The following is a 25692-nucleotide window of genomic DNA, read 5'->3' on the forward strand; positions in this document are numbered from 1 at the left end:
TAAAACAATGCTGAGAAAATAAATGAGTAAATACACAAGTTTATTATTTGTTGGTTGAGCAGTTTACCACGAGACCCCCCCCCCCCCCCCCGCGATGCTCTGACTTTGACCACCAGAGGATCTGGAGTTTCAGTTTGTGACATCCAGCACGGGAGGAGTTAAATAACGGTCCCCAACATGGAGAGGGGACCCCTCCCTCCTCTTTTCTCTGCTCTGAATGGTCTAAAGCCCCTGGTCCACATGGAACCCTCCCCCCCCCGCGTGTGTGTGGATGTTGTCTTAGCCCTATATAGTCCAGCGTTTTCCGCCTGCTCTGCCTTGGGACTGTGAGATTCGACAGCAGCCAGAGTCTAGAGCACCGATCTAACCGTCTAGGTCCTGTTTGGATAAGAAAGGCAACTTGTGCCAGAGCAGCTTCTCTCCTGGTTCCACCAGCTCACCCCACGTCAGGCAGCTCCCAGAGGGATCAAGGATGAACGGCACAATGAATGGGGATTCGAACTACGACCATCAGGAGGGGTCCTTCATGTTCACCTCCGAGTCGGTGGGAGAGGGACATCCCGGTGAGTTGGACGTCCTCTCCACGGTCCCTGTGCGCTCCCACACTTTCATGTTCCAGTGATCATTGATGACTCTGAGGAATGTGCAGAATCCAGAGCGGTGCAGCGTAGAGGGGTCACGCTCCACTGGCTCAGAGTGTGTGGAGTTCAGAGGATTGTCAAAGAGAAAATGTAAACCTGATGTTTAGAAGTAATTTAAACCGAGCAAACAACAAAGTTTCTCTGCTTTTTTAACTTTGTCTAACAAATGATCTTTTTCCTTTACGTTGTCTTTAAGTTGTGTTACGTTAAGTCAACAGATTGTGTTACCACATGACGACAGAGGAGATCAAATGCAAACACGTCAGTTCTCTGGCTGGGTGTTATGTCCAGTAGACATTCTATCTCAGTGTTTGGGCTCCTCCTCCTGAGGGAAACTCCTACTCTGCTAAAAGCTTCACTCCGTCCACCAGCTGCCAACTGACTGAGTCTGTCTGTTGTTGTGTAGGTCAGCAGGTTGTGGTCAGTAGCTTTTTAGATTTGATCTGAACAGACAAACAAAGTGCTGCAGATTCCGATGACACTTCACTTGCTGCAGTTGTTCGTCTTGTTGTGATAAGACACACATCCTGCAGGCAGCCACCAGGAGGCGACATTGGGAGCTGAGGTGTCGTCCATCTTTACTTGTGGACATATCTGCATCCGTGACACAAATAAAACTTCATGCATTCACATAAAAAGACAAACAGGTTGATGTTAAATAATTATTCCATCACTTGAACTGTGTTTGGCGTCCAATCGTCCAATCGTCCAATTGTCCAATCGTCCAATCGTCCAATCGTCTCGTCAGTAACAGGCAGATGCAGCATTAAAGAAAACAAATCAAGTCGCTCAGCCAACGTGAAGACGAACCCTTAAACCTAAACTCCATGAACTGATGCTGCACCTGTTGGTTCTGACTTCTTAAGATTTCAAACTCTGCTCTGGAGAATCAAAAGTAAATGTTCAACTGGGTTGTGCAGTTAAATCTGTAAATACCTCAAAACTTTATATATATTTTTGGTCTCTAATCGATTCCTAAAACCCTGAAGTGACCTGAACCTCATGTCAGATGAAGTCGGAGCTGAAGAATCCTCTACTTGATTTGAAATGAGATCTCCTGAAGTGCGTGTGGTGGTCGGTGACAGCTCGGCGAGGCTTTGATGATGGGATGGAGTTTACCGTGCACCGGTCACTCGGCCCCGGCTCTGGACGGGGCACCAGTCCAGAGCTATTCATAGACCTGCAGCTCCTGTTAGGACGGATGTGTAGTATCACTGAAATGTGATCTTTTCAGGCTGAGAGGAGGAATATGACCTGTACTGTAGAAGGTCACACGGGGACACAGCCTTCTATGTACAGAGATAATAATAATATTATGATTCCATGCGGGACATCACTGTTACTCAAATCCTTTTCAGATAAGATCTGTGATCAGATCAGTGATGCTGTGCTGGACGCTCACCTGAAGCAAGACCCCGACGCCAAAGTGGCTTGTGGTGAGTAGGACAACTAGACAACATTGTTTTCAGAGCTTTGTGTTTCTTTTGTCACTTGTCGGGTGAATCCTGGCTTGGTACCATGGTCCCTGTCTTCATCAGTGTGACGTCCTGTGTCCAACAGAGACGGTGTGTAAGACGGGCATGGTGCTGCTCTGTGGAGAGATCACGTCCCTCGCCAACGTGGACTACCAGAAGGTGGTGAGAGACACCATCCGACACATCGGCTACGACAACTCGGCCAAAGGTGAAGTTTAGAGACCATGAAGACAAACTGGACAGATCCCGGTGGTGAGACAGGTCCTCTTCAGTCCTGATCCTTTGATCTTCTGTCTTCAGGCTTTGATTATAAGACCTGTAACGTGCTGGTGGCCCTCGAGCAGCAGTCGCCTGACATCGCACAGGGAGTTCACATCGACCGCCTGGAGAGCGACATCGGAGCTGGAGACCAGGTCGCACAAATAACACAACACAACACATCACTGGCTGTTATGTTTGTGTTCTGCAGAATCTATCGGTCTCAAACCCACATAGTTTCTAACTGAACTGTACAACAAACAGGACAAACACCTTGAAGACAACAGCTCGGTCTCACTGTGAGTCTCTCTGTGTGGACAGGGTCTGATGTTCGGCTACGCCACCGACGAGACGGAGGAGTGCATGCCCCTCACCATCGTCCTCGCACACAAGCTCAACGCTAAGATGGCCGAGCTCAGACGGAGCGGGGAGGTTCCCTGGCTCCGGCCCGACTCCAAGACGCAGGTGGGATCAGGAAACACACAACTTAAAAATATATATATAGATATATTTAGGTTTGTAATGAAGTTAAAAAGTCGACAAAAGGACAAAGACAGATCTTTAAAATCGAGGATCTCGTGGTGAGAGGACGTCCGGCCGCTGAGTCTCTCTCCAGTTCTAGTGAATACTTCTCTCTCTAGAATGTGGCACAGGGACGGTCAAGTCCAGAATGTGCTTTACCAGCAGACTCCAACCGGATTGAGCTGGTATTTATCATCTGAGCTGGGAGACGCCATGAGCATGTGCACTGGACGTCTGTGCTGAGTTCACCAGACACGTGGTCTGCGACTGGAAAGAGCTCAGACATGAGACGAGGCTTGTTGCCACACATGGGAACTTTAGGAGGATTTATTAGAGTTGTGTTTTATGGATCCAAGTTGAAAAGTTGTGTAACTTGTATGTTTTAACATTGAAGTGTGGGTCGGGTGATTGGACGAATAATTATCTTGCATTATTTTGCAATTTTAATGGTTTGAAAAGTGAACACTAATGAGAACAGGCAGTTGGAGCCGAATAGGATCAGAAAAGATCAGTTTTATGATTTGACAGTTGTCGTCTTACCAGGAGAGATTTACGACTTTAGTAAATATGCTAAACCCTCCCCTCCCCCCACCCCCATCAAGGTGACGGTTCACTACACCCAGGAGAACGGGGCCGTGATCCCCCGGAGGGTCCACACCGTGGTGATCTCCGTGCAGCACGACGACTACGTGAGTCTGGAGGAGCAGAAGGAGGTTCTGAAGGAGAAGGTCATCAAGGTGGTGGTCCCCGCGAGGTACCTGGACGAGAAGACCATCTACCACCTGCAGCCCAGCGGCCGCTTTGTGATCGGTGGACCTCAGGTAACGGTCTTCAGACGTCTGTAGAGCAACTGTTCAGACTATTGTTGGGCTTTCAATGTTATATTAAAAACTATTAACATGAACTTCATCCAGTAAACTGAAATGAGTTTGTACTTTCTGATGAAAACATGGAGGATTCTGAAGCTCTGTGTGCTCTGCTGCTTCAGGGTGACGCTGGAGTGACGGGCAGGAAGATCATCGTGGACACATACGGGGGCTGGGGGGCCCACGGCGGGGGGGCCTTCTCTGGAAAGGACTACACCAAGGTCGACCGCTCGGCCGCCTACGCCGCCCGCTGGGTGGCCAAGTCTCTGGTGAAGGCCAATCTGTGCAGGAGGGTCCTGGTGCAGGTGAGAAGGTTCTAGATGCTCCACAGGGCGTCAGCAGCGTTTGTTGTGGAACATCTTCACTGCAGGTTGCTTCAGGTTCTGGTCAGTGACCCTCTTTGTGTGTCTTTGTGTGTCTGTGTGTGTCTGCAGGTTGCGTATGCGATCGGCGTCGCTCACCCTCTGTCCATCTCCGTGTTCACCTTCGGCTCCTCCCAGAAGACCGAGACCGAGCTGCTGCACATCGTCAACAAGAACTTCGACCTCCGACCCGGCGTCATCGTCAGGTCAGTAGAGTGGATGATGAACTTTGAAGGTTCTGATCTTCTGAACCTGTTTCTCACTCATGTTTGGTTTCAGGGACCTGGACCTGAGGAGACCGATCTACCAGAACACGGCGTGTTACGGACACTTCGGCAGGAAGGAGTTTCCCTGGGAAACCCCGAAGAACCTCAACTTCTAGTGTGTCTGTGTACCCATGTGTGAGAGTGTGTGTTGGGGTATATGTGTGTGTGTGTGTGTGTTTTTTTGTGGTATAGATAGCGACCCTCGTGCTCCTGAAACCCAGTAGGAGGAAGGCAGCTGCCAGCGGACCGGCGGGTGGGGGGGGACGGGTCGGGGTGGGGGTGCAGATAACCTCTGGTCATTGGACGAGGGGACGAGGAGCGTCGCGCTTCAGCGGAAACAAGAAATCCAAGAAGTGAGCCTCTTGGTATTTCTGTCACGGGCCGGCACTCGGTTTCACACAGTTGTCGTTCGCAGCTATTTTGGCTTTTCAGACCAAAGTTTGAAGGAGATCAGCCAATCACAGCTCAGCAGAGACGTTCAGAACCACGACGAGGCCGCAACAACAACCACGAATACACACTTTTGTATTTTTGTACGACTGATACTGTGACACAGGGCCTGTGAGTGTCCCAGGTCTGGATGTGAGGCTGAAGCCTTCGAGATTTCAAACAAACAATAAAGACTGTGAAGCTTTGGTTTCAGTCACGTGTTTTGTTTTCCAGCCTGAAATCAAACAAGGATCTGATATTATGTGACAGATTATTATCTTTCATATACATTTCATATATTTGATAATAAAACGTTAATTATATCGAGAACTGCAGACGCTTAAAAAACAAAGTTAAAATACGTGATATGTGGCAAAGAAGTTTAATTTGCAATAAAATAATAATAAAAAACACAAAATAATGACATTACATCTCCCACCATTTGCTTTAATTTATTTTTTGTTGGATATACACTGTTAAACTTTAAAATTAAAATCAAAATATAATCAAATATTGCATCTTAACGTCCTCGTCTCTAGTTTGGTCCCATTAAAGCTGTAACAAGTCATTTTTAACAACTTTAATCTTTTACAAAACGCTGAATTTCTGTAAAAAAAAAAATATATACAACAGAGCTTATTGTGAGTCGGCTACTTTTAAAATAAAGAAGCACAAAATACAGGTTGAAAAACCTTGAGCATCTTTTAAACGTGAGTACAAAACCATTTAAAACAAAACATCGTGATCGTCCGATTTATGTAGAAGTTTTTCTGGAAACGTCTCCTGACCTCCGAGGTAAAGAGAGAGAGCTGATGATGAAACTTCCTGAGCAGGAACAGTAACAAGTTCGATGTTCAGGCTGAGAAACTTCAGCTGATTGTAAAGTTGAGAGAATTAAAACCAGCACAGAGGCTCTGATCTGACTGTGCAACGTTTTGCAGTGTAACTCGTCCTCTAAAGTCTTTGGTCACCGCAGCTTGGACAGTGTCTGTCCCTGCATCCTCCAGGGGGCGCTGACACACGCCACAGTCCAGTTATAGGATGGATAAACTCTCCGGCTGATGGTGGTTGCCCCCCCCGCCCCCCTCGGCCTTGTGCTCGGAGAAGCTCTGGACTCCCGCCCCCCGGGACAGGACCATCAGGGTGTCGCCCGACACGCCCCCGAACTCGAAGGCAAAGGTCCCGTAGAAGAGCATGATGAGCGAGCAGTAGAGCCACTCAAAGATGGCGGAGGCGTGCTGCAGGGCGAAGCTCTCCTGGCAGAAGAACACGCCACCTGGTGACGGGAGGTTAAGGAGAAGGACGGCTGCAGGAGGTGAGAGGAGGTTTGATCCTCACACCTTCACACACATGAAGACAGACAGAAGCTCAGACGTGTTAGGACCTGGACAGATGTGAAGGCTGAGGTCAGACCAGATGTTTGAGCTGCTCTGTGCTCTGTCTGCACACAGGGAGGTAAATCTGTCTTCTCTCCAGCAGGGGGCCACGTAGCGCATCACAAATTAAAAGCTTCACTTCTTATTGTCGAATATAAATATGAAAGTATGAGAATCAAAGTCGCACAAAGTTTTTGATGGAAAATGTTGCTGTAAAAAGTTTAACTACATAAGATATAATCTTTTTTATAAATTTAAATGTTTTGTTTAGTATTTATTACAAATAACTATCGAGTTTCTTGAGTGAAATTGGCCTGAATCAATAACAATTGCCAGTTTAAGTGACGTGTATATGACGGGTGCTTATGAAATTATATTTTTATGCAGCTTTTGGCCCAAAACAAGAGGTAAGAATAAAGTGTTCAGTGAGAGAGATGGAAGGATACTGAGCACCAGGGCGATCAGGGCGAGCAGCGCCATCCCCACGCGCACGTGTCCCACTCGGTACTCGTCCTGCGTCTTGGCCAGTCGGTAAGTGAGAGCCGACTGCAGACACACAAACAACATGCTGCAGGGGAACGCCACGCCGGCGCCCACGTAGTGAAGCACCTTCGCAAAATCCACCTGAGAGACACACAGAATGAAACATGACTGAGTTAAAAGGAACGGCTCAATAAACGATTTCTAATCCTGGAGATAATCACTTCCTTTGTAGGATCAGCAGCAGGAACATCTGTAAACAACAAAGATGTGAAAACACACAAACACGTGCACACGGGTCGTGTTGACCTGACAGAGGCACTCTGGGTAATCGGGACAAAGGATGTGAGAGGGCAGGACAGTCTGCTCCAAAGACTGAACGACAGGTGATCTGTTAGTGTCACGAGCCAATCATGTGTCAGCGGCACACACACACAGACACACACAGACACACACAGACACACACTTGTTGTTTTACAGGAGACGAAGAAGGACGATTTCTGTCGGATGTTGTTTCACAAAACTCAGAGTTTCCGTCGCCTCCAGAACATAAACTGCTAAATGTCACATCAGAAGAACTTCAACATGGTGACCTTCATTCGACCTTTCAAGAAAACCAAATGCATCCCTCATGTAGAGAAGCTAATAATCTATATTTAGATTTTAGGACGTCTGGATTGGATGAAATCAAAGTGAATTCATATTGAAAACAACTCAGTTCAACATCATCACTTCCTCCTCCAGATGTAAACTTCAGTCCACCGCTCCGGGCCAGGGTCACTCCGAGGGAAACACTGAGGGTCATTATGTAAGAGGGATCAGGGAGGACGGCCCCGCAGCCAATCAGAAGAGGGGGCCCGCCTGCCCCCCCCCCTCAGGGCCGGGGGGGAATGGAACGGCCCCTGAAACACAGCTGAGGGGCCCAAGCGTCTGAAGAGAGGGAGCAGGAGGAACCTGAGACCAGAGGAGAGGGCCCCCCCCGAAAAAAACACACACACAAGCACACACACACACACACACACACACACACACACACACACACACACACACACACACACACACACACACACACGGCCACTAGCGGAAGACGCAGATATTTGACCTCATGTTACACTTCTACTCATCAGGTCGACAAAAACAAATATAAGTTTTAAGATCTTGACCTTATTATGTTGTGATTTGACCTTAAAGCTTGAACTCCTTGTTTAGATAAGTGCTGTTATATAAAGTTATTATCACAAATAAAACAATACACATCGTTTTAAAGTATCAGCAGAAAAGGTTGATGATGACATTTCACAAATAGTTTCTGTTTCCCTGAGAGAGTCGTAGTTTGTTGTGAGCAGGTGTTGAAATACCAAAGTGTCAGAGTGTAAAAATACTGCTCAGCTCCTCGGTGTCACATGACAGCGTGAAGACGTCCTCCCATTGGTCCACACTGGCTGACTGACAGGCGGTGGCAGAAGAAGAAGTCGGATGTAAACAAGGCAGATTTTGAAGGTCAAGACATTTCTCAGCCTCTGCAGTACAAAGTGTGTTTCCTGTGTATAAGTAAAGAAATGCAGTAAAGTAGAATGTAAACTTCTTCCCTTAATGTCCTTGGATGAGTCTCAACACTGCACAGGTCTGAACTGGTTTTACTGTAATATTTGAATACTCTTCACATTCTGCTGCGGGGGGGAACCGTCAGTAAAGATGATTTAGTGCCGACTGATTTTCTCCTTCAGCTCCTCGTGACCTCTGACCCTTTGTCTCCAGAAGCCACGTTGACGACCCATACATCACGATAAGTCTCATCTCAGGGACAAACTGTCCTTCAGGTGGAAGAGTCTCACCGACCAGTGTCACCAAGTTATCAGGATTCAACCTCCTGAGACCATGAACGTCCGAATGCTTCACTGCCGAGGATCAACCAACCAGAGACAGCGGCACAATGTGTCCCTCTGATAAACCAGCCATGTCCACAGTGTCCCTGCTCAATAACCAACCATTCAACTGGACAATAAAGACACAGACACACAGGTCACGTTGTGTTTACCTGGAAGTTTCCCACCATGATGAGCCCAGTGGCACAGATCCATCCGGTGGAGAGGCCGGCCATGTTGAGGACACAGTTCTGGTGTCTCTCGATCACGTGGGCGTAGCGCAGGAGGCCGATCAGCATCGCTGGGACGACAAGAGACACAAGGTGGAATGAAACTCATTGTCCAGACACTGTGGACATGGAGGACAGGGGGGGGGGGGGGACACTTTGTTGACATGTCCTAAATGAAAATATATAAAAACAAGTTAAATCAAACTGTAGAAAGTGGCAGAAACAAAGCAAAACTTTTCTCTCCAGTTCTCATAGAGCGGATGAATCAGGTGTGAAGTGCTGATGCAGCAGATCTGTGTGTGGAGCGCCCCCTGGTGATCGTGAGCGGCTCCATCAAAGCATCACAGCGGCTCCACATCTGCTGCTCATCAGAAAACACTCGTGTTGTTAATCCAGCCGCTCGCTCAGTGGTCGCTCTGTGAGCGTAGAGCGTCCGCAGCGATCAGACGCCATGTTCAGGTTCTTCAGTTTGTTTCAGCACCGGCAGCTCAGAGGGAGAAACTCTGTGATCTGCAGGAATCTCATCTCTGAACACACCGAACACACGAGTTCAACAACGGCCTCACTAACATGACACGTTTTTTGATAATCAATAAATATATCCTAAATTCTTTTCGAGAAATAAATCTTTCTGAAATCAGCTTCTCTAATTTGTCACTTTTATGAAATGTACACAAGAGTCACAGATAAATACTACGATGTGAAGTTGTTTGAAGTCGTCGAGGAGGACGGGACAGTCAGAGAAGAGCTGTGAGATAAGAACCTCACACAGAGAACAGAAGGCCGAGCTGAGACAAGTTAATGAGCCGGTTAAACATCCTCAAATTCCAGCGTCTTCTCAGAAAACCTGAAGGAACCAGGTGCTCGCTGGAGAGAGGTCAGGACACGGAGCCGCTCTAGGAACGAGTCACCGGCTTCAGACCAAACGAGTTAATATCCTACTGCTCAGAATCGTGACCACGCAGATTTTTGTATTCTACCAGTCTCATTTCCATTTCCTGCTGTTTTCTCACGTGGACTCACATACAGAACCTCATCTCTGTCTGCAGAGGAAACAGAGATGAGACCTGTGAGTCCTCTTGGTTTTAAAAGCTCAGCAGAGCAGAGCTATGGTGACTTCCTAGAGAGCAAACCCTCAGAACCATGAAAAACCTTTATTTAGAGACTAGAGAGTAAATAATCAATAGTCTCTGTACAGATGATGAACCCTGAGGGACGACTGGACGGAGACATTCAAACCAGCACAAGTCCGAGTGGAGGAGCTGCCCTCAAGGTCTCAGGCTGAACCTTCGTGGGCACATGAGTCATAGAAATGCAGCGTTCATGGCACAGAGTGATTCTATGCAACTGGATTCAGAGGAACAGAGACTCGGCTGGAGACGCTCCAGCTGAAACAACAAGTCCTGAGCGAGTCCAGAGTCCGTGGAGCAGCCTGTGGAGAGAATGTGATGTTGTGTACGGAACCCTCTGCGTGGACACTCACCCATGAAGGAGCCGGTGCTGCAGATGAGGCTGAAAAAGCAGCTTTCAGGGGGCAGCGTTCCACATTTACTGAAAAGAAAACAGAGGAGCAGAGGAGGAGGGTCAGTGAGGGCCGGCCTCCAGGCTCAGTGGGATGAAGGTCAATCGAGTTCTCTCAGCGTTCAGATCGGATCCATCAGCTCCGGGATTCACTCCCCGGCAGGAAAGGCTTTGTGCAAACGTATAAAAACTTTCTGTGTGTGTGTGTGTGTGTGTGTGTGTGCTGAAGTTAAAACTGTGTGTTTGTGTTTTCTCCTGGAGCAGCTGCTCACTGAGGAGGAGACTCGCTGGGAGGTCGAGGAGAGAATGACACCGAGGTTTGTATCTGAAGATCAAAAGATTCACGAACAACGATGAAAACTAAGGAGGAGAAAATCTGACGACAAGGAAAGATGAAGATTTAATTTGTTTGCATTTTGCGACTCAGTGTGTCGACATTTCAAAGAGCGGATCCAACACACAAACACACACAAACACACACAAACAAAGGCTCCTCTTCCTGTGGAGGTGAAAAGGTCCTCCCCCCCCCCCCCCCCCATTCAGACAAGTGTGGACTCATCGAACGCACCGTGCAGCTGCTCGACCAGAGAAGGAGGAAAACATGCATTTTAAAAACAGGTCGTTTATGTGTTTGGGTGAAGATCAAATATAATAAAGGATATGAAGCCTCTGTTCTGTTCCTCAGGCTCCGTTCACACCTGGTTTTTAACACCAGGGACCTGAGTGACCCGGGACTTATGAAACAGAAAGACCTGTTGGGATCAAGGAGCTCAGATTACAGAGACACGTGTGGAGACACGTTCTGACTCCAGGTGGGAACTCGGAGCTTCACCTGTTCTCAGATCAGCGGAGAAACTACAGGGACTCGATATCAGAAATGTGCGATTGTGAGAGAAACAACACAACTGTCATCATGTACATTAAAAGGTTTCACAAGGGGTGTCAACAAACCAGAAGGTTGTTGGCTCCATGCCCTGCTATGTCCTTGGGTAAGATACTGTAAGTATATACTATATAAACAGTTCTATACATATTGAGAACTATGTATGAAGTTCTATAAATACACAGAGTGAGTTTCCGGTGTGTACACTGACCTGATGAGTGGAATGTTTTCCAGGGTGCAGCACAGAACAGGATCCCTCTGTAACTGAAGCGGCTCCCGACAGGACTCGTTATAAAGCCTGGAAACACACACACAAACACACACACACACACACACACACACACACACACTTATATATACATATAGACACTGTATATGTGCTGCATGGTTATAGAGACGCCGGTCAAACACGTGTGATCTCACTCCTTTTGAATTGAGTTTATAAAAGATAATCAACTTGAACCTGAACTCAGCAGAACGAGCCTCAGTGACTCATAGTGAAGCTTTTGATTCAGAAGTTAAATAATCAAACGTGTGTTAAAGGTTTTGAGAATCAACTTTCACACGTGAGGCTCCAGAGCAGCTTTAGGTGAAAGGTCATTTCAATAACACATCACAGAAACTGTACGATTTTACCTCGAATGACCTATATTATATTAAATATGAACATTTCTGCACAATCAGCAAAACTAAACCCTCAGACAAACAGAGAAAACGATTCAGAAGAGAATCAACTTTCAAACTAAAACCAGACGTTTGTCTCTCGGTGTCTGAAAGTGAAGATTTAACCTGAAGTGACTGAGATGAGTTCCTTTAAACTCGTGTTCATTCTTCCTCTGTAAATTTAATTTCTAGATCTCACGTCCATCTGTTCTTCACACGTCATGTCAACATTTTCCCCGGCAGCATTTTATTTTCTTAATGTCCACTCCCCCCCCCCCCTGTCTCCACCTCCCTTGGTTGACAGAACTTGGCAGGAAGTGGAGAGCGGGGCCTTCGCTGGTGAAGTTGTGGAAAAGATTCCTGACATATGAAAATTAGCTTTTTCTTCATAAACACGTCGGCTGAGAAGGAGGAGATTTTTTCCCTCCACACTTTCCACAGTCTCACACTTTCCACACTTCTCACAGTGGATGTCTGTCTGGTGAAAAGCGATTATTCAAAATCAGGGAGTTTGTACACTCATGTTATTGTTTGCCTCCAGACTTTATCAGCTATGTTCATTTATGTTATTGGATATTTATATTAAGCTGCGGATTCAGGTGATATAAACCATCTTCTGTTGTAATTCTCTGTCTGTGATTGGCTGATTCTGAGAACTTTCCCCGAGGGTTTGAAAAACATTTGGTTGTAATTATCAGGACGAACAGAGGAAGAGGAACAAAGTGTGAAATCCTTGAAAAGAGAAAGAGAGAGTGAGAGATGAGCGTCAGAGGAACGGACAGGAAACATCTAGACTCTGTTACAGTTTGTGACAAGGCTTTAAAACTCACAACTGATTGTAACTATATCAGCGACAAGATTAGTGTGTGTGTCTGTGTGTAAGTGTGTGCCGTACCAGTTGTGCACAGGGCAGACGTGCTGGTTGTACAAGGCCATTGCGTATCTGGAAAGTTGAAGCACAGAAGAAGATGTTTAGTGGAGTGCAGGAGAACACAGGTCACATGATGGTTGTCACACAGGATGTACACTGGTTGAATATCAACACAATTTGTAAAAACCTTTGTTGATCCCGACTTCACACGGTGCTACTTAACTTCTTTAAAACAGGTGTTCACACTTTGATACTGAATGTAAAGATGGAGAACATGTAAAACCACAACTTTCAGATATGGTTACAGAAATTAATCCTTGTTTTCAAACCTCACTTCTTCTTAGAACTAAATTCTGGAGACGAAACAGACTCACAACGTTAGTCTGGATGGAACAGACATTTTAAATGTGATTGTTTGTTCAACAGTTGTGTTTGTGAGATATTTAAACATCGACTGTAAAGTAAAATATCCGGACGCTGCTGTGGAATCAAGGTCCCGCCCATACACAAGCTCGACCAATCCTGAGTCAGTCTCAGCTGTCAATCATGACGTGTCAGCCATGTCATTATCTGAAAAACACGTCGTCCCATTGATAAAAGAAACAAAACAAGCTGAACATGAAGAAGTTACTTAGATTAGAGTTCATGTCTGAAAACACATGAAACTAATAATTTAAAGATGTTTTCAAAGTCTCTTCCCTCCATCTTGTATGAATTATTTAATGATGGAGAAGAAAAACACACAGATTAATAATCAAGAATCGTTTAAAGGTTCCTGATCTTCACCCACCCACACACACACCCACACACCCACACACACACACACTGTGTCATACAAACACCAGACAAATCAGAAGGAATCTCAAGGACAACACAACAGAAAACCAACAACTTCCAAAAAAGGACAAAGTTTATGATTCAGTCGTTGGAACACGTGGATGTGCACGATGTTTACACAACAACACGGAGGAACTTACACAAGCCATATTCCAGTGATGGTGAAGACAGGCAGGCTGACAGGAAGGATCATCCACAGAGACATGGTGATCACCTGGAGGTCACAACAAACACTGTGAGTTCACAGAAACATCAGAGAACAAACTCACTTCCTGCAGGAGTTTGTTGAAAAGTGGATTTGACGCACAAAGCCTCAACACACATGGAGAAACTCAGCTTAAAGCAAACATGGAGGAGGAATCTTCTCAGTTCAATCTGAGCATCTATGACCTCGACTGTGGGAGAACATGAGAAGACACTCAGAGCTTGAGCTGAACTTTTCTTTCACATAACTTCACTTTCCAAGTTCAAATGAGCTTCAGGTTCTATTTAGTTTCTGGGGCCTGATGAGAATTCACTTCTCCAGTCGAGTGGATGAAAGTGAAAAAGACAGAAAGGTTCAATAAAACTGACATAAAGAGACAAATCCTCATATTTGAGAAGCTGCTGAATTGATGATTCAACTTTCTGTGATTTTCTGATGATTATAAAACACTGGAAAACTGTGAAATGACTCATGAGGATTCACTCAAGCCTCAGATCTGAATAACCAAATAAAACTGTGACTGAGACTCAATCTCCTCATTAGACAAACTGGAGGATTTGAGGCAACTTCAAACTCTTAAAATTACGAAGTAAACCTCAAATTCAAGATGGAACCTATTAAAAAATTACTTTTATAAAAACATACACACTTTCTTTCCTTTGTTAAGACAGACATCACTTTGTTCTTCATGTAGAATCATCAGAGGAACCTCAGTGAAACGTTCTCTCACCTCTGGTTTGTTCCTCTGTGTGTGGAGAGCAGAAGAAGAAGCTTCAGCCTCCTCGTCTCATCTCAGCTCCTCCAGGCTCCAGGAGAAGTTGCGGGACGCTGCTGCGGGTCCGGGCCCCGCACACCGAGCTGCTGCTGCTGCTGAGCTCATCGTCCACACCGGAGCTGGAGCGACGCGCGCACACGACGCGTGGCCACGTTTTCATTCATCCCCGCGACGCGCACTCTCCTCCGGCTGCAGCCTGCTGGTTGTAGCCCGGAGGTGGAGAGAGGAGCTGGAGTCGGTGACTTTAAACTCCTCCCAGAGCAGACTGTCTCCTCAGTCATCCTCCTCCCTCTCCTCCTCCCCCATCCTCCTCCTCACCCTCTGCCTCCTCCTCACCCTCCTCCTCCTCCTCCTCCTCACCCTCCTCCTCCTCCTCCTCACCCTCCTCCTCATCTTCACTCTCCTCCTTCTAACCCTCCTCCTCCTCCATCATCCTCCTCACCCTCCTCCTCCTCCACCTCCATCCTTCTCCTCCTCCTCACTCTCCTCCTCCTCCAGTGCTAGGGACAGGTCAGGATTTCACAGTGCGCGTGTTTAAACCTTATCTCACTGGATGAATGAGTGGATTTGTCCTGTTCATGTATCTCACGCAGTGTGTGTGTGTGTGTGTGTGTGTGTGTGTGTGTGTGTGTGCGTGTGTGTGTGTGTGTGTGTGTATGTGCAGAGTGTGTGGAGGCCTCACGGTGTTTTAGACTCCGCACATTGTCCTGGATCAGCTGCAGGATCTTGTTCTGTGAGCTCCTGTTTGTAGATCCTGGATCATCCTGTTCTCGGAGCAGTTCCTGGAAACAGATTTCACAGCTGCTCGTCACTCTGAGGAGAAAAGAGTCTGAGATGTTTCTTTGTCTTTTGTTTCTTAAAGAACTCAAAAGGTTTTCCAAGAAAGTCTGCGTGCTGCCTTCAGGGGCCATCTGAGCTTTCTGTGTTTATCAGCCTCATTGAAACCTGGTTTCCTTCACACATGGTTCCATCAAACCAGAAACTTATTTCTCACAGACTCAGTCCTTGTGTAGATTCTGCAGCATGTATAGGTACTCTGTTAATATATGTATTTATATATGAATATGTTACAAAACATGCTTGATGGATGAATAGTAATACAAACGTTTTTAACCTCATTATATTACTGCATATGTGTGTTTACTGCATGTGTGTATTATATAACTGCATATATTATGTTACTGCTATAACTCTGTATGTGTGTTTTATATTACTCTATATGTGTTATTATATTGCTGTATATGATACCTATGATGATGCATCGCAACACAAACTGCATTTACAATAACATTTGTTTGTGTTTTGTGTGCAACTATAACTGTCAGTTAAAAAGTAATTGTACTTAGTTAGTTAAACAGCAGATGTGAACATTTGCATTGTAGTTTTGGACAAAATAAAACTTCAACCTTTGAAGGAAATAAAAAAAGAGAAAATCCTTCGTTAGATCAATTTCTGCTGATTAGTTGCTGTACTTAAGACGATAACTACATTTTACAATTTTACGGGTGCACCTGAACGCAGCCTCACGTTTCTCCTCCCGTTCAGATGTTGCGCAGAGCTGCTTTCACTTAACTGTGTTTGGCTCGGAAATCAGAGACGTCTGTGGTGAAACTGAAGTTTCCGGAGCTTCTGAGAACCGTGAACGAGTCTGACGAGAGAATCCACACGAGGGCGCTACACACCTTCCTACTAACACACCTCATCGGGTTATCACATGAAAGTAAAGGACAAGTACGTCAGACAGACAGACAGAGACAGACAGACAGATAGACAGATCACAAACAACACTTCACCTCAGAAACAACAACCGGAGACATTTTAAAACCAGAATTTATTTTAAGTATTTATTATAACAACATTTCAACATCAGAAGCCCTTAAACTGTAATTTCCCTTCAGGTGCAGTAGACAGCAGAAACCACCAGGGGGGGGGGGGGGGGGGGGGGGGGGGGGGGGGGGGGGTCACATTAAACCAAGGTAGAGAACAGAACAGCAGAAGCTTTGTTTGGCACAGAAATGACTCAGAATAGCATCAAGTTTATCGAGTGGTCGACTCCTCCAGTGATTTTGACTCTGAGTTGTTTAACAGTGAATGTCTTCAGGCTCCGAGACATCGACAGGACCTGCAGTGAGTTTAACTACATCAACACAACAGACACACAACGAGTGTGAAGCGCAGCTCCTCCCACACGAGCAGCTGCACGTGGACGGAACAAACAGTCATAGTGGTCGACTCGTGTTTTCACAAGATGGAGAAGCTTCGTTTGACATTAGCATGAAACACACAAAACAACAACAGGATGATATCATGTTACACAAATTCAACCCACCCCAGGAAACCTCTCTGCGTGTTCAGTGTCAATGGCTTTGAGAGTTCTTCTGCTATCGTCATCCATCTCTTATCAGTGAGGAGGCGGAGGTGGTTTGCCAGCAGATGTGTGGAATGTAGAAACGCATGAACAAAACATCTGGATGGAAGAGAAACCGATGCACAGCTGGAGAAACTGCACATCCTGGTAAAAACATCTACACACGTCAGATCTGCTGGAGAACGTTTTCCACTACAAGAAAATAAATACACAGGTAATTTACAGGGGATCCCAGCAGCCCCAGTGGTTTCTCTGCTCCCACACCGAGTCACAATCAGCACCTCAGAGAACAGGAAGCACCCTAGTGTCCAATCTCTGCAAGAATCCTTCTCAGACCAGGTTTCTTCATCTGCACCACGGGAATCGACAGTGTGGACTCGACAGTACATCAAAAAGGAGAAGAGAGAGAGAGAACACGGGATGGACGTCTCCGCTTGTTCTTCTAATTTACACAGAATCCAGAGGCCGGATGTTTTCTGCCTCGTCCCGTTCACCAACTGTTCTGAGGACGTGTGCACCTCACAAATAAATCCCCCACCCGCTCAGAAGATGATTAATAACAATAATACTTTACATACTGTCACATTAAATTCTGTTTCGATTGTTCTTGGGAAGCAGAGAGAACCTTCACCTCTTCTGAGCCTCGAGGAAAATCCTTCATGTGAATCGAGGGTTTCAGAGCACGAAGCAAAGTGTGGTTTCATACGATGGAGATAAATCAAAACCCAAACCCAACATGTACAACTGGTTGTTTTAGTTTGTGTCCAGACCTCAGCTGCTCGTCCGTTTATCCAATAAAAGACACGAAGGCCCAGAATCCAGTGTGAACACCAGGAAACACATTCGAACCCCAACACCTGAACGTCTCAGATCTTTACAGGTTATTCTAGATTTGATCTACACGGCTTTATTTCCCCAGGAGGAATGAATCGATCCTTTTTTTGACGAAAACATGATAACAACAAGATAAGAAAATAACTATGGTGTCACTGAGTGTTTAAGTTAGTCACTCAAAAACGTTTAAGAAGTGCTGGGTTACTTTTCAGTTAATGTTTAGTAGTTTTTCATTTTTAAAATCTGTACTTCGAGTACACTGGTTAATTTATTATCCTTCATTTCAAAGTATAAGTGCTTCGCTGATTGATTTCTGAGGTTTTGAGACGGCACGATATCACGATTAATGGATAAATAAGACTTCTCTTCAATTCCCTCAGTAGATTCTCCTTCTTTTCATCCACCCGTCTCCTGAAGAGCACGGAGGTGTGGAATGGAGCCATAAAGGTTTTGTTTAAATCTATTAATAACTGTGGGAGTGGTCGTCAGGTGCCTTCACACACACGGAATCAAATATCTGATAAAGAGAGTTCCTTTGTTCACTGAGATGTTTACACCCGGCTCCTGGAATATATTCTGTATTTATGGCTGCTCCACCTGTTCAAACTCCTCATTAATAAACTCATTGTTCAGTGTAAATGTGTCAAGTGAGGAGGAGAAGGCAGAACGTGCAGAAGAGAGTAAACACACGATGTGACAGCAGGACACGTCGGGCGTGTTTCAAACACCAGGTCCTAGAAGTTCAGAGACGATTCTGAGATAAGGAATGAGCTCGAGAGTTCAACTGATCCTCCTGCTCGTGTGTGTGTGTGTGTGTGTGTGTGCATGTGTGTGTGTGTGTGTCTGTGTGTGCGCTGACCCCCCCCGCAGACATTCAGTTCATATGAAGTCTTCATTCCCTTTTCATAGAGTTTCTATCCTGCAGGTTACAGTTGTGCTAAAAGCTAAAACACGGGGCAGTTCCACATTTTGGGGCAAATAAACTGGTTCGTTGTTCTTTCCCAGTGTCGAGGAGAAGGTTGAAGTCACTGGAGCTTAATTCAAAGACTGTAATCGGGGGGAAGCTGTTAAGTGATGAAGAGAACTCTCAACATCTCAGAGACACACTGATTAATAAGCTGCATCTGGATTTTTATGCAAAAACTATGAACAACGACAATTTGCGCTTATGTAATTTCTTGAAATTCTACGTCGGATTCAAATGTCACGAGTCAGTTCTGTAAGGCGAGAGATTAAAATTAAGAATTGTTGTTTTAAGCATTCAATTCGAAGGTTCTTTGTTTTTTTCAGGCTAGCAGTTTCCCCCTGCTTGCAGTCTTTATGCTAAGCTAAGCTAACCACCTCCAGGCTGAGAAAGAGTGTGAACGAGTGTATTTCACAAAATCTAGAACGAATCCTTCAACATTTTACAACAGTTTGTTCTAGTTCAGATCTTTTTCACCTTTTCATTACAACATAAAAACATTTGTTCATCACCTCAGACAAAGACTTGTCTTTCATAGGTTTAGATGAAGTGAGACTTGGACTCTCATGTTTCTATAATCACTGTGAAACATCGACTAGTCACCAGATCGTATCAAACTGTGCCGAGGCAGAACCAGCCTCCTCGCTCCTGCTGTGTCAGTGGATGATGTGTCAGTGTTAAGAGCAACAGACGAGTATTAAGAGTCAGTTGATGATGACGGAACAAGAGGAGGAGCCTGTTCACCAGCTGTGACTCACACATTCATGGCCCCTCCCTGTCGGTCATCTCTGCGCTTGGCACACGTTGACAGGCGCTCAGGATCTCTACTCGGCCTTGGAGCCTTTGCCGCTGGAGACGCCTCTGAGGTAGGAGTTGTAGAAGAACATGGCGAACAGGATCAAGTAGCTCAGGTACATCATGGAGCCCCATGTGACGTTGTCCATGTTGGACGGACAGCGCACCTCGTGCATCCAGTAGTAAACCAGGCCCAGCACCGTCAGCCCCATCACCATCTGCAGGATCTGGGTGGCCGTGATGATCATGGCGAAGGGACGGGGAACCCGCAGGCCGCCGGCCCGGGCCGCGTAGTAAGTGTACATGAAGGCGTGGACCACGTAGTTCATGGTCATGAACCAGCCGCCGCCCGCCACCTGGTCCTTGTAGGAGTACCAGGAGTAGATCAGCACGGTGATGTGGTGGTACCAGTGCAGGAAGATGAGGCGCTGCTTCCTCAGGATGATGAACATGGTGTCGCCTGAGGGACACAGAGGGGAAGACATCATCAAGTATCAAATGATTAAGATTCATCTTCCTTATATGAAAACTTAGATTTTACAGAACAAAAAAAAGCTGAAAAGACGAGAATTTAAGTTAATGGATAAACTGTAAAATATCAAACCTCCATTACACTTTTTTTGATATAAGATAACGACATCTTAAGGCTGTGAAAACAGACGCATCATGACTTCCTGATAACAGGTCACATGGTGGAGCAGGTCGTGGTCACGTGACTCTGAAGAACTTCCCTCACACACAGGATGAAGCTTCTCTTCTGGTTTCTACACTGATGCTCTGAGTGATGTGGTGAAGTGAAGCTCGGACCAGCAGGAGGATGAAGACTCACTTCCTGTCAGTGGCTGATGAAACATCGTCTCTATCAATCATGAACTAATAGAATTTTCCTGCCGCCTCAGCATCTGCCTCCATTTGGCAGATCGACCGGCCCGTCTCCATTACAGAGACAGCGTCCAGATCCAGAGACGCACGTCTTCAGATAAAATCAGATGAGCCGACCGGAGCGTTCACGAGCTGAGAGGAGGAAAAGGTCATGAGAGAAGAGGTCAGGAGGTCTTACCCAGCTCGGGGGCTTTGCTCAGGACGAAGGCGTAGGCCCAGAACTTGGAGACGGGGGCGCTGTAGAAGCTGATGTCACACACGGACTGTCGGAAGCCGCTGGTCGTGAGGATGTGCGTCATGTAGAGTCCGGTCCTGATGGCTCCGATGATGCTGCAGAGCAAACACACAACCAGTACACACATCAACAAATGAGAGGGAGGGGTGTGATGAGCAGGCTGTGGCTCCTTCTTCTTAACTGGACATGATAAACTGAATAAAGAAAATGAGACGCTAGAGAAAAGACATTGACACGTCTCCTCTTCCTTGACGTCTCTGGTGTCCAGTGTCCCCTCAGGAGACGGATCCAGAGCTCGACTCACCTGAACACGGCCAGGCTGAGGGACCACAGCACCAGGGGGCGCCGCAGGTTCAGCTTGGGTCGTTCCCTCATGAAGTGCTGGCCGGCGAACACCAGCGCAGCGTAGAGGCCACAGAACATGAAGGACTTGCTCCTGCACACGAGAGGAAAAGCTCATTAGCAGATTTAAGAAACCTCCGGCTCTAGAAGAGATGCTCAGAGGAGACGTGATGAACACATGAAGAACCTTTGATATCTGTGATATTCTTTATCTGATAAAAAACGTGATTGTCCCTGTTTTAAATCCTAAGTGAAGGAATCAGCCTCCACATCAGCAGCCCAACGTGCACTTTGACCCAGTGAGGAGGAGGACGGCTCTGACCCCGGGTCAGCTCATCACACCACCACCCACAAGGTGAGGCAACACACAACGAGTGAGATTACATAAAGGAAATTACACAATAAGGGTGAACTGTAAATACAAAAGAGATATGACGAGATATGACCGTCTGGTCCACAGATGACATAATGTCCTTTTCAAAGTAAAAGTTCAAACTGAATTAAAAAACCTCCTTCAGCTCAGATTTGATCATCAATCAAGATGATTCGTTTTTTGACACCTGTCAATTAGACAAACACATCTGGACCATGAGGTCATTTTCACTGTAAGCTGGAGGGCGAATACTTCTTCATATATATACACCTCCGCATTCCTCCACCACAGCATCTGTCTCTTTACTGCATGAAACCACAATTGAATCCACTAGATCCAGATGTTTATTGGATCTTCACCACATTACACACACTCTTATATAACACCCTGACCCTAACCCACAGGTGATCCATGAATTATTCCCTAGGTGACTTTGAGAAAACGCAGAATCTGAGTCGAGTTGAAAGAGGACTGGTGCATCTCTAAAGTCCACCTGTGTCTGTGTGTGTGTGTGTGTTTGTGTGTCTGTGTGTGTTTGTGGCTCATTAATACTGCCTGAGAACAGGAGCTGATACGACAGAGGACGCCTCCCTCTCTGCACACTGCAGCATGGTGGCGTTTAATTACACCCCTCAACCCTGAGTGTGTGTCTGTCTGTGTGTGTGTGCATGTGTGTGTGTGTGCACTAGCATGTGTCGCCTGCTAAAACAAAAATTCTTGTTCTGATAATAAAGATGAATTTGCAGGATGCGTTTGATAAATTCTTCTAACTGGAGCAGAACCGTGTGTGTGCAGCTGATTGTGCGTCGGTGACTTTCAGGACTATCTGATGGTTTTAGTGTGAATCCTTCCAGCTTCTCTCTGCTCCTCTTTAATCTTTCAGGTGCGGAGCTGCAGAGGGAAGAGGAAACACTTGATGCCTGATGACTTTTCACTGAACCTGCTCCTGCGACACAAACACAGCTGCTGCAGGAGACTCAGCCTCACTGAGAGAATGTGGTCTCACTGTGTTTCCCTGGAGGAGCTGCTCAGCAGAGCTCACGCCCCCAGCACGAGACTTCCTATTGGACGAGGACGTTCGTTAACTCACTTCAGTCCTGAGGTTGTGTATTTCTGTTTTCAAGTTTCTGTTACTTTAAATCTCAGGTAAACACAAGTAGAAAATAAAGTAAAATCACTGATTTGCTGAACGTCAGATTCTGTTCAAGCAACAATAAACAAAGATATTTAGTTTGACAAGGACAAACAGGAAATCTTTTCACTCAGGAGACGAGAATCAGAAAATATTGAACGTTAATTATCTATTTTTGCTCATAAAGTCAGTGAATGGGTAAATAATTCATAATGTGTCACAACTAATCAACTAATTAACTGAAGATCTGATATAAAGGGAATGCATCCTCATGGAAAAGCTGTAAACATGATCTGCATTATTCTGAAATGAGCTTTTCTACATTAAATACTTTTACTTTAAACAGATTTAGCTGATTTCGTATTTTTACTAATGTAAAAAATTTAAATACATCTTGTATATATATATTTTAAATGATGTTAGACTTCAATTCACTTATTATTATCAATTTAGAGAAACACTGATCTTCAAATGTTACTAACTCATCAAAATATCTGCAGAATATTTTCCTATTTATTGTTCAGGCTTTAATATGAACTTATTAAAATGATGCAGATCGAGTTGCTGCAGCATCAAAGTGACTTTAAGCAGATTTAGATACTTTTGTACTTAAAAATAGAAATAGAAACAAAAAACCTTGAAGTTCAAATACAAATTCAAATGTATTTTTACTCTATTTTTGCAGTAATATTGACCCATGAGTCTGAAATCAAGCTAAACATGAACATATTTACACTTATAATAACATGAGTTGTATTTATGAACATGTATTTGCAGATGAGAGGTTGTGTTTATTTCAATAAACAGATGAAGCCTCATCCTTTCATCCTGAAGGACGTTAGAGTTGAATCATGTGAATCTGGATCCTTCCTCTGTTTCTAATCTGGTTTCAACTAAACCAGTTTGACGCTGAGCTGTGAAACATGAATGTGAAATATAATAAATATAATAAATATAATAAAGGCTCCGCAGCCCAGGACACAGAGTACAGACTCCAGCCCACCACCCTGCACTGTCTGCCGGCCTGGAGGAGCAGGAGGAGCCGGAGGGGAGCCGGAGGAGCACCAGGAGGAGGAGCAGGAGGAGAACCAGCAGGAGAACTCGAAGACATGTTTGATTTCTCACCAGTTTTCCTGCATCCACTCCAGAGCTCGACGTTCATCGAAGCTCCGCTCGAAGCCGAACTCCACCAGGCGGAGCTCCGTGTCGTTCATGGTCATTTTTCCCGCGGAAGGGGCCCGATGTCCGGCTGTGGACGAGTCTGTGAGGCGGGGAGGAACCGGAAGGGACACCGGGGAGAGGAGGCGCACGGGGCCGCTGCTGCTGCTGCTTCGTCCGGCCGAGGAGAAGCGGAGGTGACCCGGGAGAGGAGGATGAAGAGGAGGATGAGGAGGATGAAGAGGAGGCGCCACCAGATGTTCTTCCTCACTGACGCGCTGTCGTCAGGGACATGTGGTTACTATGATGCACACCGCTTCCGGTCCGGACCTTCACAATAAGACCTGCCGCTTCTGGAGCACAGCCGGTAGTTAACGGAGCTCAGGTTCTACATCGATGTTAATGTATTAATATTTACAGTAAACTATTTACAGTCAGGATACAAAGACGATTTAACAAAGTAGATGAAATGAGCCAAAAGCTGAAACACGGTTTATTTCCTGCTAATAACAAATAATACAAAAATAAAATACTAATAATACATAAATCCAATTATATAAATGAAACATGATGTTCCCTATCTACCTACAGTTTAGTGTTTTATATGGTTCACCCCACTGTAAAACACTGGTCATGTAAACTGAGGCTCTGTTAACTCGGTGAACACTTTACTCAGTGGTAATAATCTGAATTTGTATTCCCAACTTTTACTGTGAAGGAGAGAGCTTTGATTTCCTGTCACTGTTAAATGTGACGTCATCGGAGCACGTTTTGGGTTGATGGCAGCGGTTGGGGGGGCGGGGCTTGTGTGTGTCAGGTGGAATCATCCACAGTGAAACAGAGTCTGAAGTAACTAGTTACAGTTACTCAAGTATTATACTTAGTTACATTTGTGAGGGTCATGGAGTTAACTTGAGTTTTTTACATTTAGATTAAATTATATTATATTATGTTATATTAAGTTAACTTGAGCTTTTTACTCCACTGCAGTTACTAGACAACTTTAGTTACTTTGATTTGATTCTTATCGATGAGACAAAGTAAAATGTGACATAATCGTGCGTTAGTTTACATGATCGACGTCTTTATCAGCTGCAACATTAATACAATTCAATGATTACATAAACACTATTGTTTATTTTTAACTTCATACAAACCTTAGAGTTCAATCAGTGCGACTTTTCCTTCACCACAGATTTATTACTGCTTTTAAATGTAATAAAGATAAACAGACAGAATAGAGATGCACAGACAACTGCAACAGGGACAACTCACACTATTTTACACTTTATGAGTTTTACTTTTCTTTTCCTTTCACCTTCTACAAGTGTGTGATATGAAGCGTGTGCAGTGAAACAGAGAAAAGCTCTTTGCTGAATCCTTTAACCTCCACGTGTCCCAAGCTCCAGCTCCTCACTCCGGCTCAGTCACAGACTCTTTATCTTTACTGCACGGCGCTAATTGCTCGTTCAGAGGGAACTTGCTCATTGAGGTCCTGTAGGAATCTGTGCTAAAGGGCAGTGAGTCCGTCACAGTGAGGTGTGCACTTACATAACACTCCACTGAGCTGTGCAGCTGCACTGGGTATTGAGCAGAGCTGATTCACCAGCAGGGCAAAGATAACCAGGTTCATTGTGTTCCCACTGATTGTTAAGAGAGAGTCAGCACAACTGAAGCACAATATTATCCTTAGTGAAGATAGGATCCTGCTTTATCAGCCTGAAACCTGAAGCCCTGTTGCACAATCTGGATTTAAGACCTTTTTTTTATATCAGCTAACATTCGTACAAACGTGATAAATGTCAAAACGACACCAGACATCTCTTCTGGCCACGATACAGCAAGAACACGTTGAACAAGACGGGTATGAAACACATTTATGAGACGTTGGTGACGTGGTTCAATTATATGATGAGAACAATATATGACAAAGATAAAACTAGAGAACCTTGACATTCTCATAAACTTGACATTTATAGGAGGGAGGTCAACACAATGCTAACAATGGTAACACACTGAAACTGATGTTGAACATAATTCAGTTCTTAAAGCTGCAGAAAAGAAACAGTTCAGACCACTGAGGA

At 45.3% G+C, this 25692-nt stretch overlaps 3 protein-coding genes across 3 annotated transcripts; 1 reads left to right on the forward strand and 2 right to left on the reverse strand.

Annotated features, from left to right (window-relative positions):
* The first annotated feature begins 333 nt into the window (after positions 1 to 333).
* On the forward strand, positions 334 to 4506 carry LOC128427376 (S-adenosylmethionine synthase). The gene is made up of 9 exons (XM_053414479.1): positions 334 to 563; positions 2000 to 2077; positions 2202 to 2324; positions 2417 to 2529; positions 2696 to 2839; positions 3499 to 3717; positions 3885 to 4067; positions 4197 to 4330; positions 4404 to 4506. The coding sequence occupies exons 1-9, from the start codon at positions 473 to 475 to the stop codon at positions 4504 to 4506; spliced, it is 1188 nt and encodes a 395-aa protein (XP_053270454.1). The 5' UTR covers positions 334 to 472.
* A 1225-nt stretch (positions 4507 to 5731) lies between these two features.
* Positions 5732 to 13750, reverse strand: LOC128427381 (transmembrane protein 150A). The gene is made up of 7 exons (XM_053414484.1): positions 13686 to 13750; positions 12733 to 12780; positions 11386 to 11472; positions 10254 to 10321; positions 8714 to 8841; positions 6642 to 6819; positions 5732 to 6095 (listed from the first exon to the last, which is right to left on the reverse strand). Exons 1-7 carry the CDS (start codon positions 13748 to 13750, stop codon positions 5854 to 5856), a joined length of 816 nt encoding a protein of 271 aa, XP_053270459.1. The 3' UTR covers positions 5732 to 5853.
* Positions 13751 to 16484: 2734 nt separating this feature from the next.
* On the reverse strand, positions 16485 to 23848 carry LOC128427380 (elongation of very long chain fatty acids protein 6). Its single transcript, XM_053414483.1, has 4 exons — positions 23576 to 23848; positions 20908 to 21039; positions 20547 to 20698; positions 16485 to 19946 (listed from the first exon to the last, which is right to left on the reverse strand). Exons 1-4 carry the CDS (start codon positions 23668 to 23670, stop codon positions 19516 to 19518), a joined length of 810 nt encoding a protein of 269 aa, XP_053270458.1. The 5' UTR covers positions 23671 to 23848; the 3' UTR covers positions 16485 to 19515.
* Positions 23849 to 25692: the final 1844 nt, after the last annotated feature.

Source organism: Pleuronectes platessa, chromosome 21 (genome assembly GCF_947347685.1).
Source record: "Pleuronectes platessa chromosome 21, fPlePla1.1, whole genome shotgun sequence".
In the NCBI taxonomy this organism is placed as follows: domain Eukaryota; kingdom Metazoa; phylum Chordata; class Actinopteri; order Pleuronectiformes; family Pleuronectidae; genus Pleuronectes; species Pleuronectes platessa.

Excerpts from the sequence above, each read along its gene's own strand:
- LOC128427376 (XM_053414479.1), top strand. The coding sequence starts at position 473 with ATGAACGGCACAATGAATGGGGATTCGAACTACGACCATCAGGAGGGG. Across the intron at positions 2,325-2,416 it reads CTACGACAACTCGGCCAAAG|GCTTTGATTATAAGACCTGT; the intron begins GTGAAGTTTAGA and ends TTCTGTCTTCAG. Across the intron at positions 3,718-3,884 it reads TTGTGATCGGTGGACCTCAG|GGTGACGCTGGAGTGACGGG; the intron begins GTAACGGTCTTC and ends CTGCTGCTTCAG.
- LOC128427381 (XM_053414484.1), bottom strand. The coding sequence starts at position 13,750 with ATGTCTCTGTGGATGATCCTTCCTGTCAGCCTGCCTGTCTTCACCATC. Across the intron at positions 8,842-10,253 it reads CAGCACCGGCTCCTTCATGG|CGATGCTGATCGGCCTCCTG; the intron begins GTGAGTGTCCAC and ends TTGTCGTCCCAG. Across the intron at positions 6,820-8,713 it reads TCATGGTGGGAAACTTCCAG|GTGGATTTTGCGAAGGTGCT; the intron begins GTAAACACAACG and ends TGTGTCTCTCAG.
- LOC128427380 (XM_053414483.1), bottom strand. The coding sequence starts at position 23,670 with ATGACCATGAACGACACGGAGCTCCGCCTGGTGGAGTTCGGCTTCGAG. Across the intron at positions 20,699-20,907 it reads CTCAGCCTGGCCGTGTTCAG|CATCATCGGAGCCATCAGGA; the intron begins GTGAGTCGAGCT and ends TTTGCTCTGCAG. Across the intron at positions 19,947-20,546 it reads GAGCAAAGCCCCCGAGCTGG|GCGACACCATGTTCATCATC; the intron begins GTAAGACCTCCT and ends TGTGTCCCTCAG.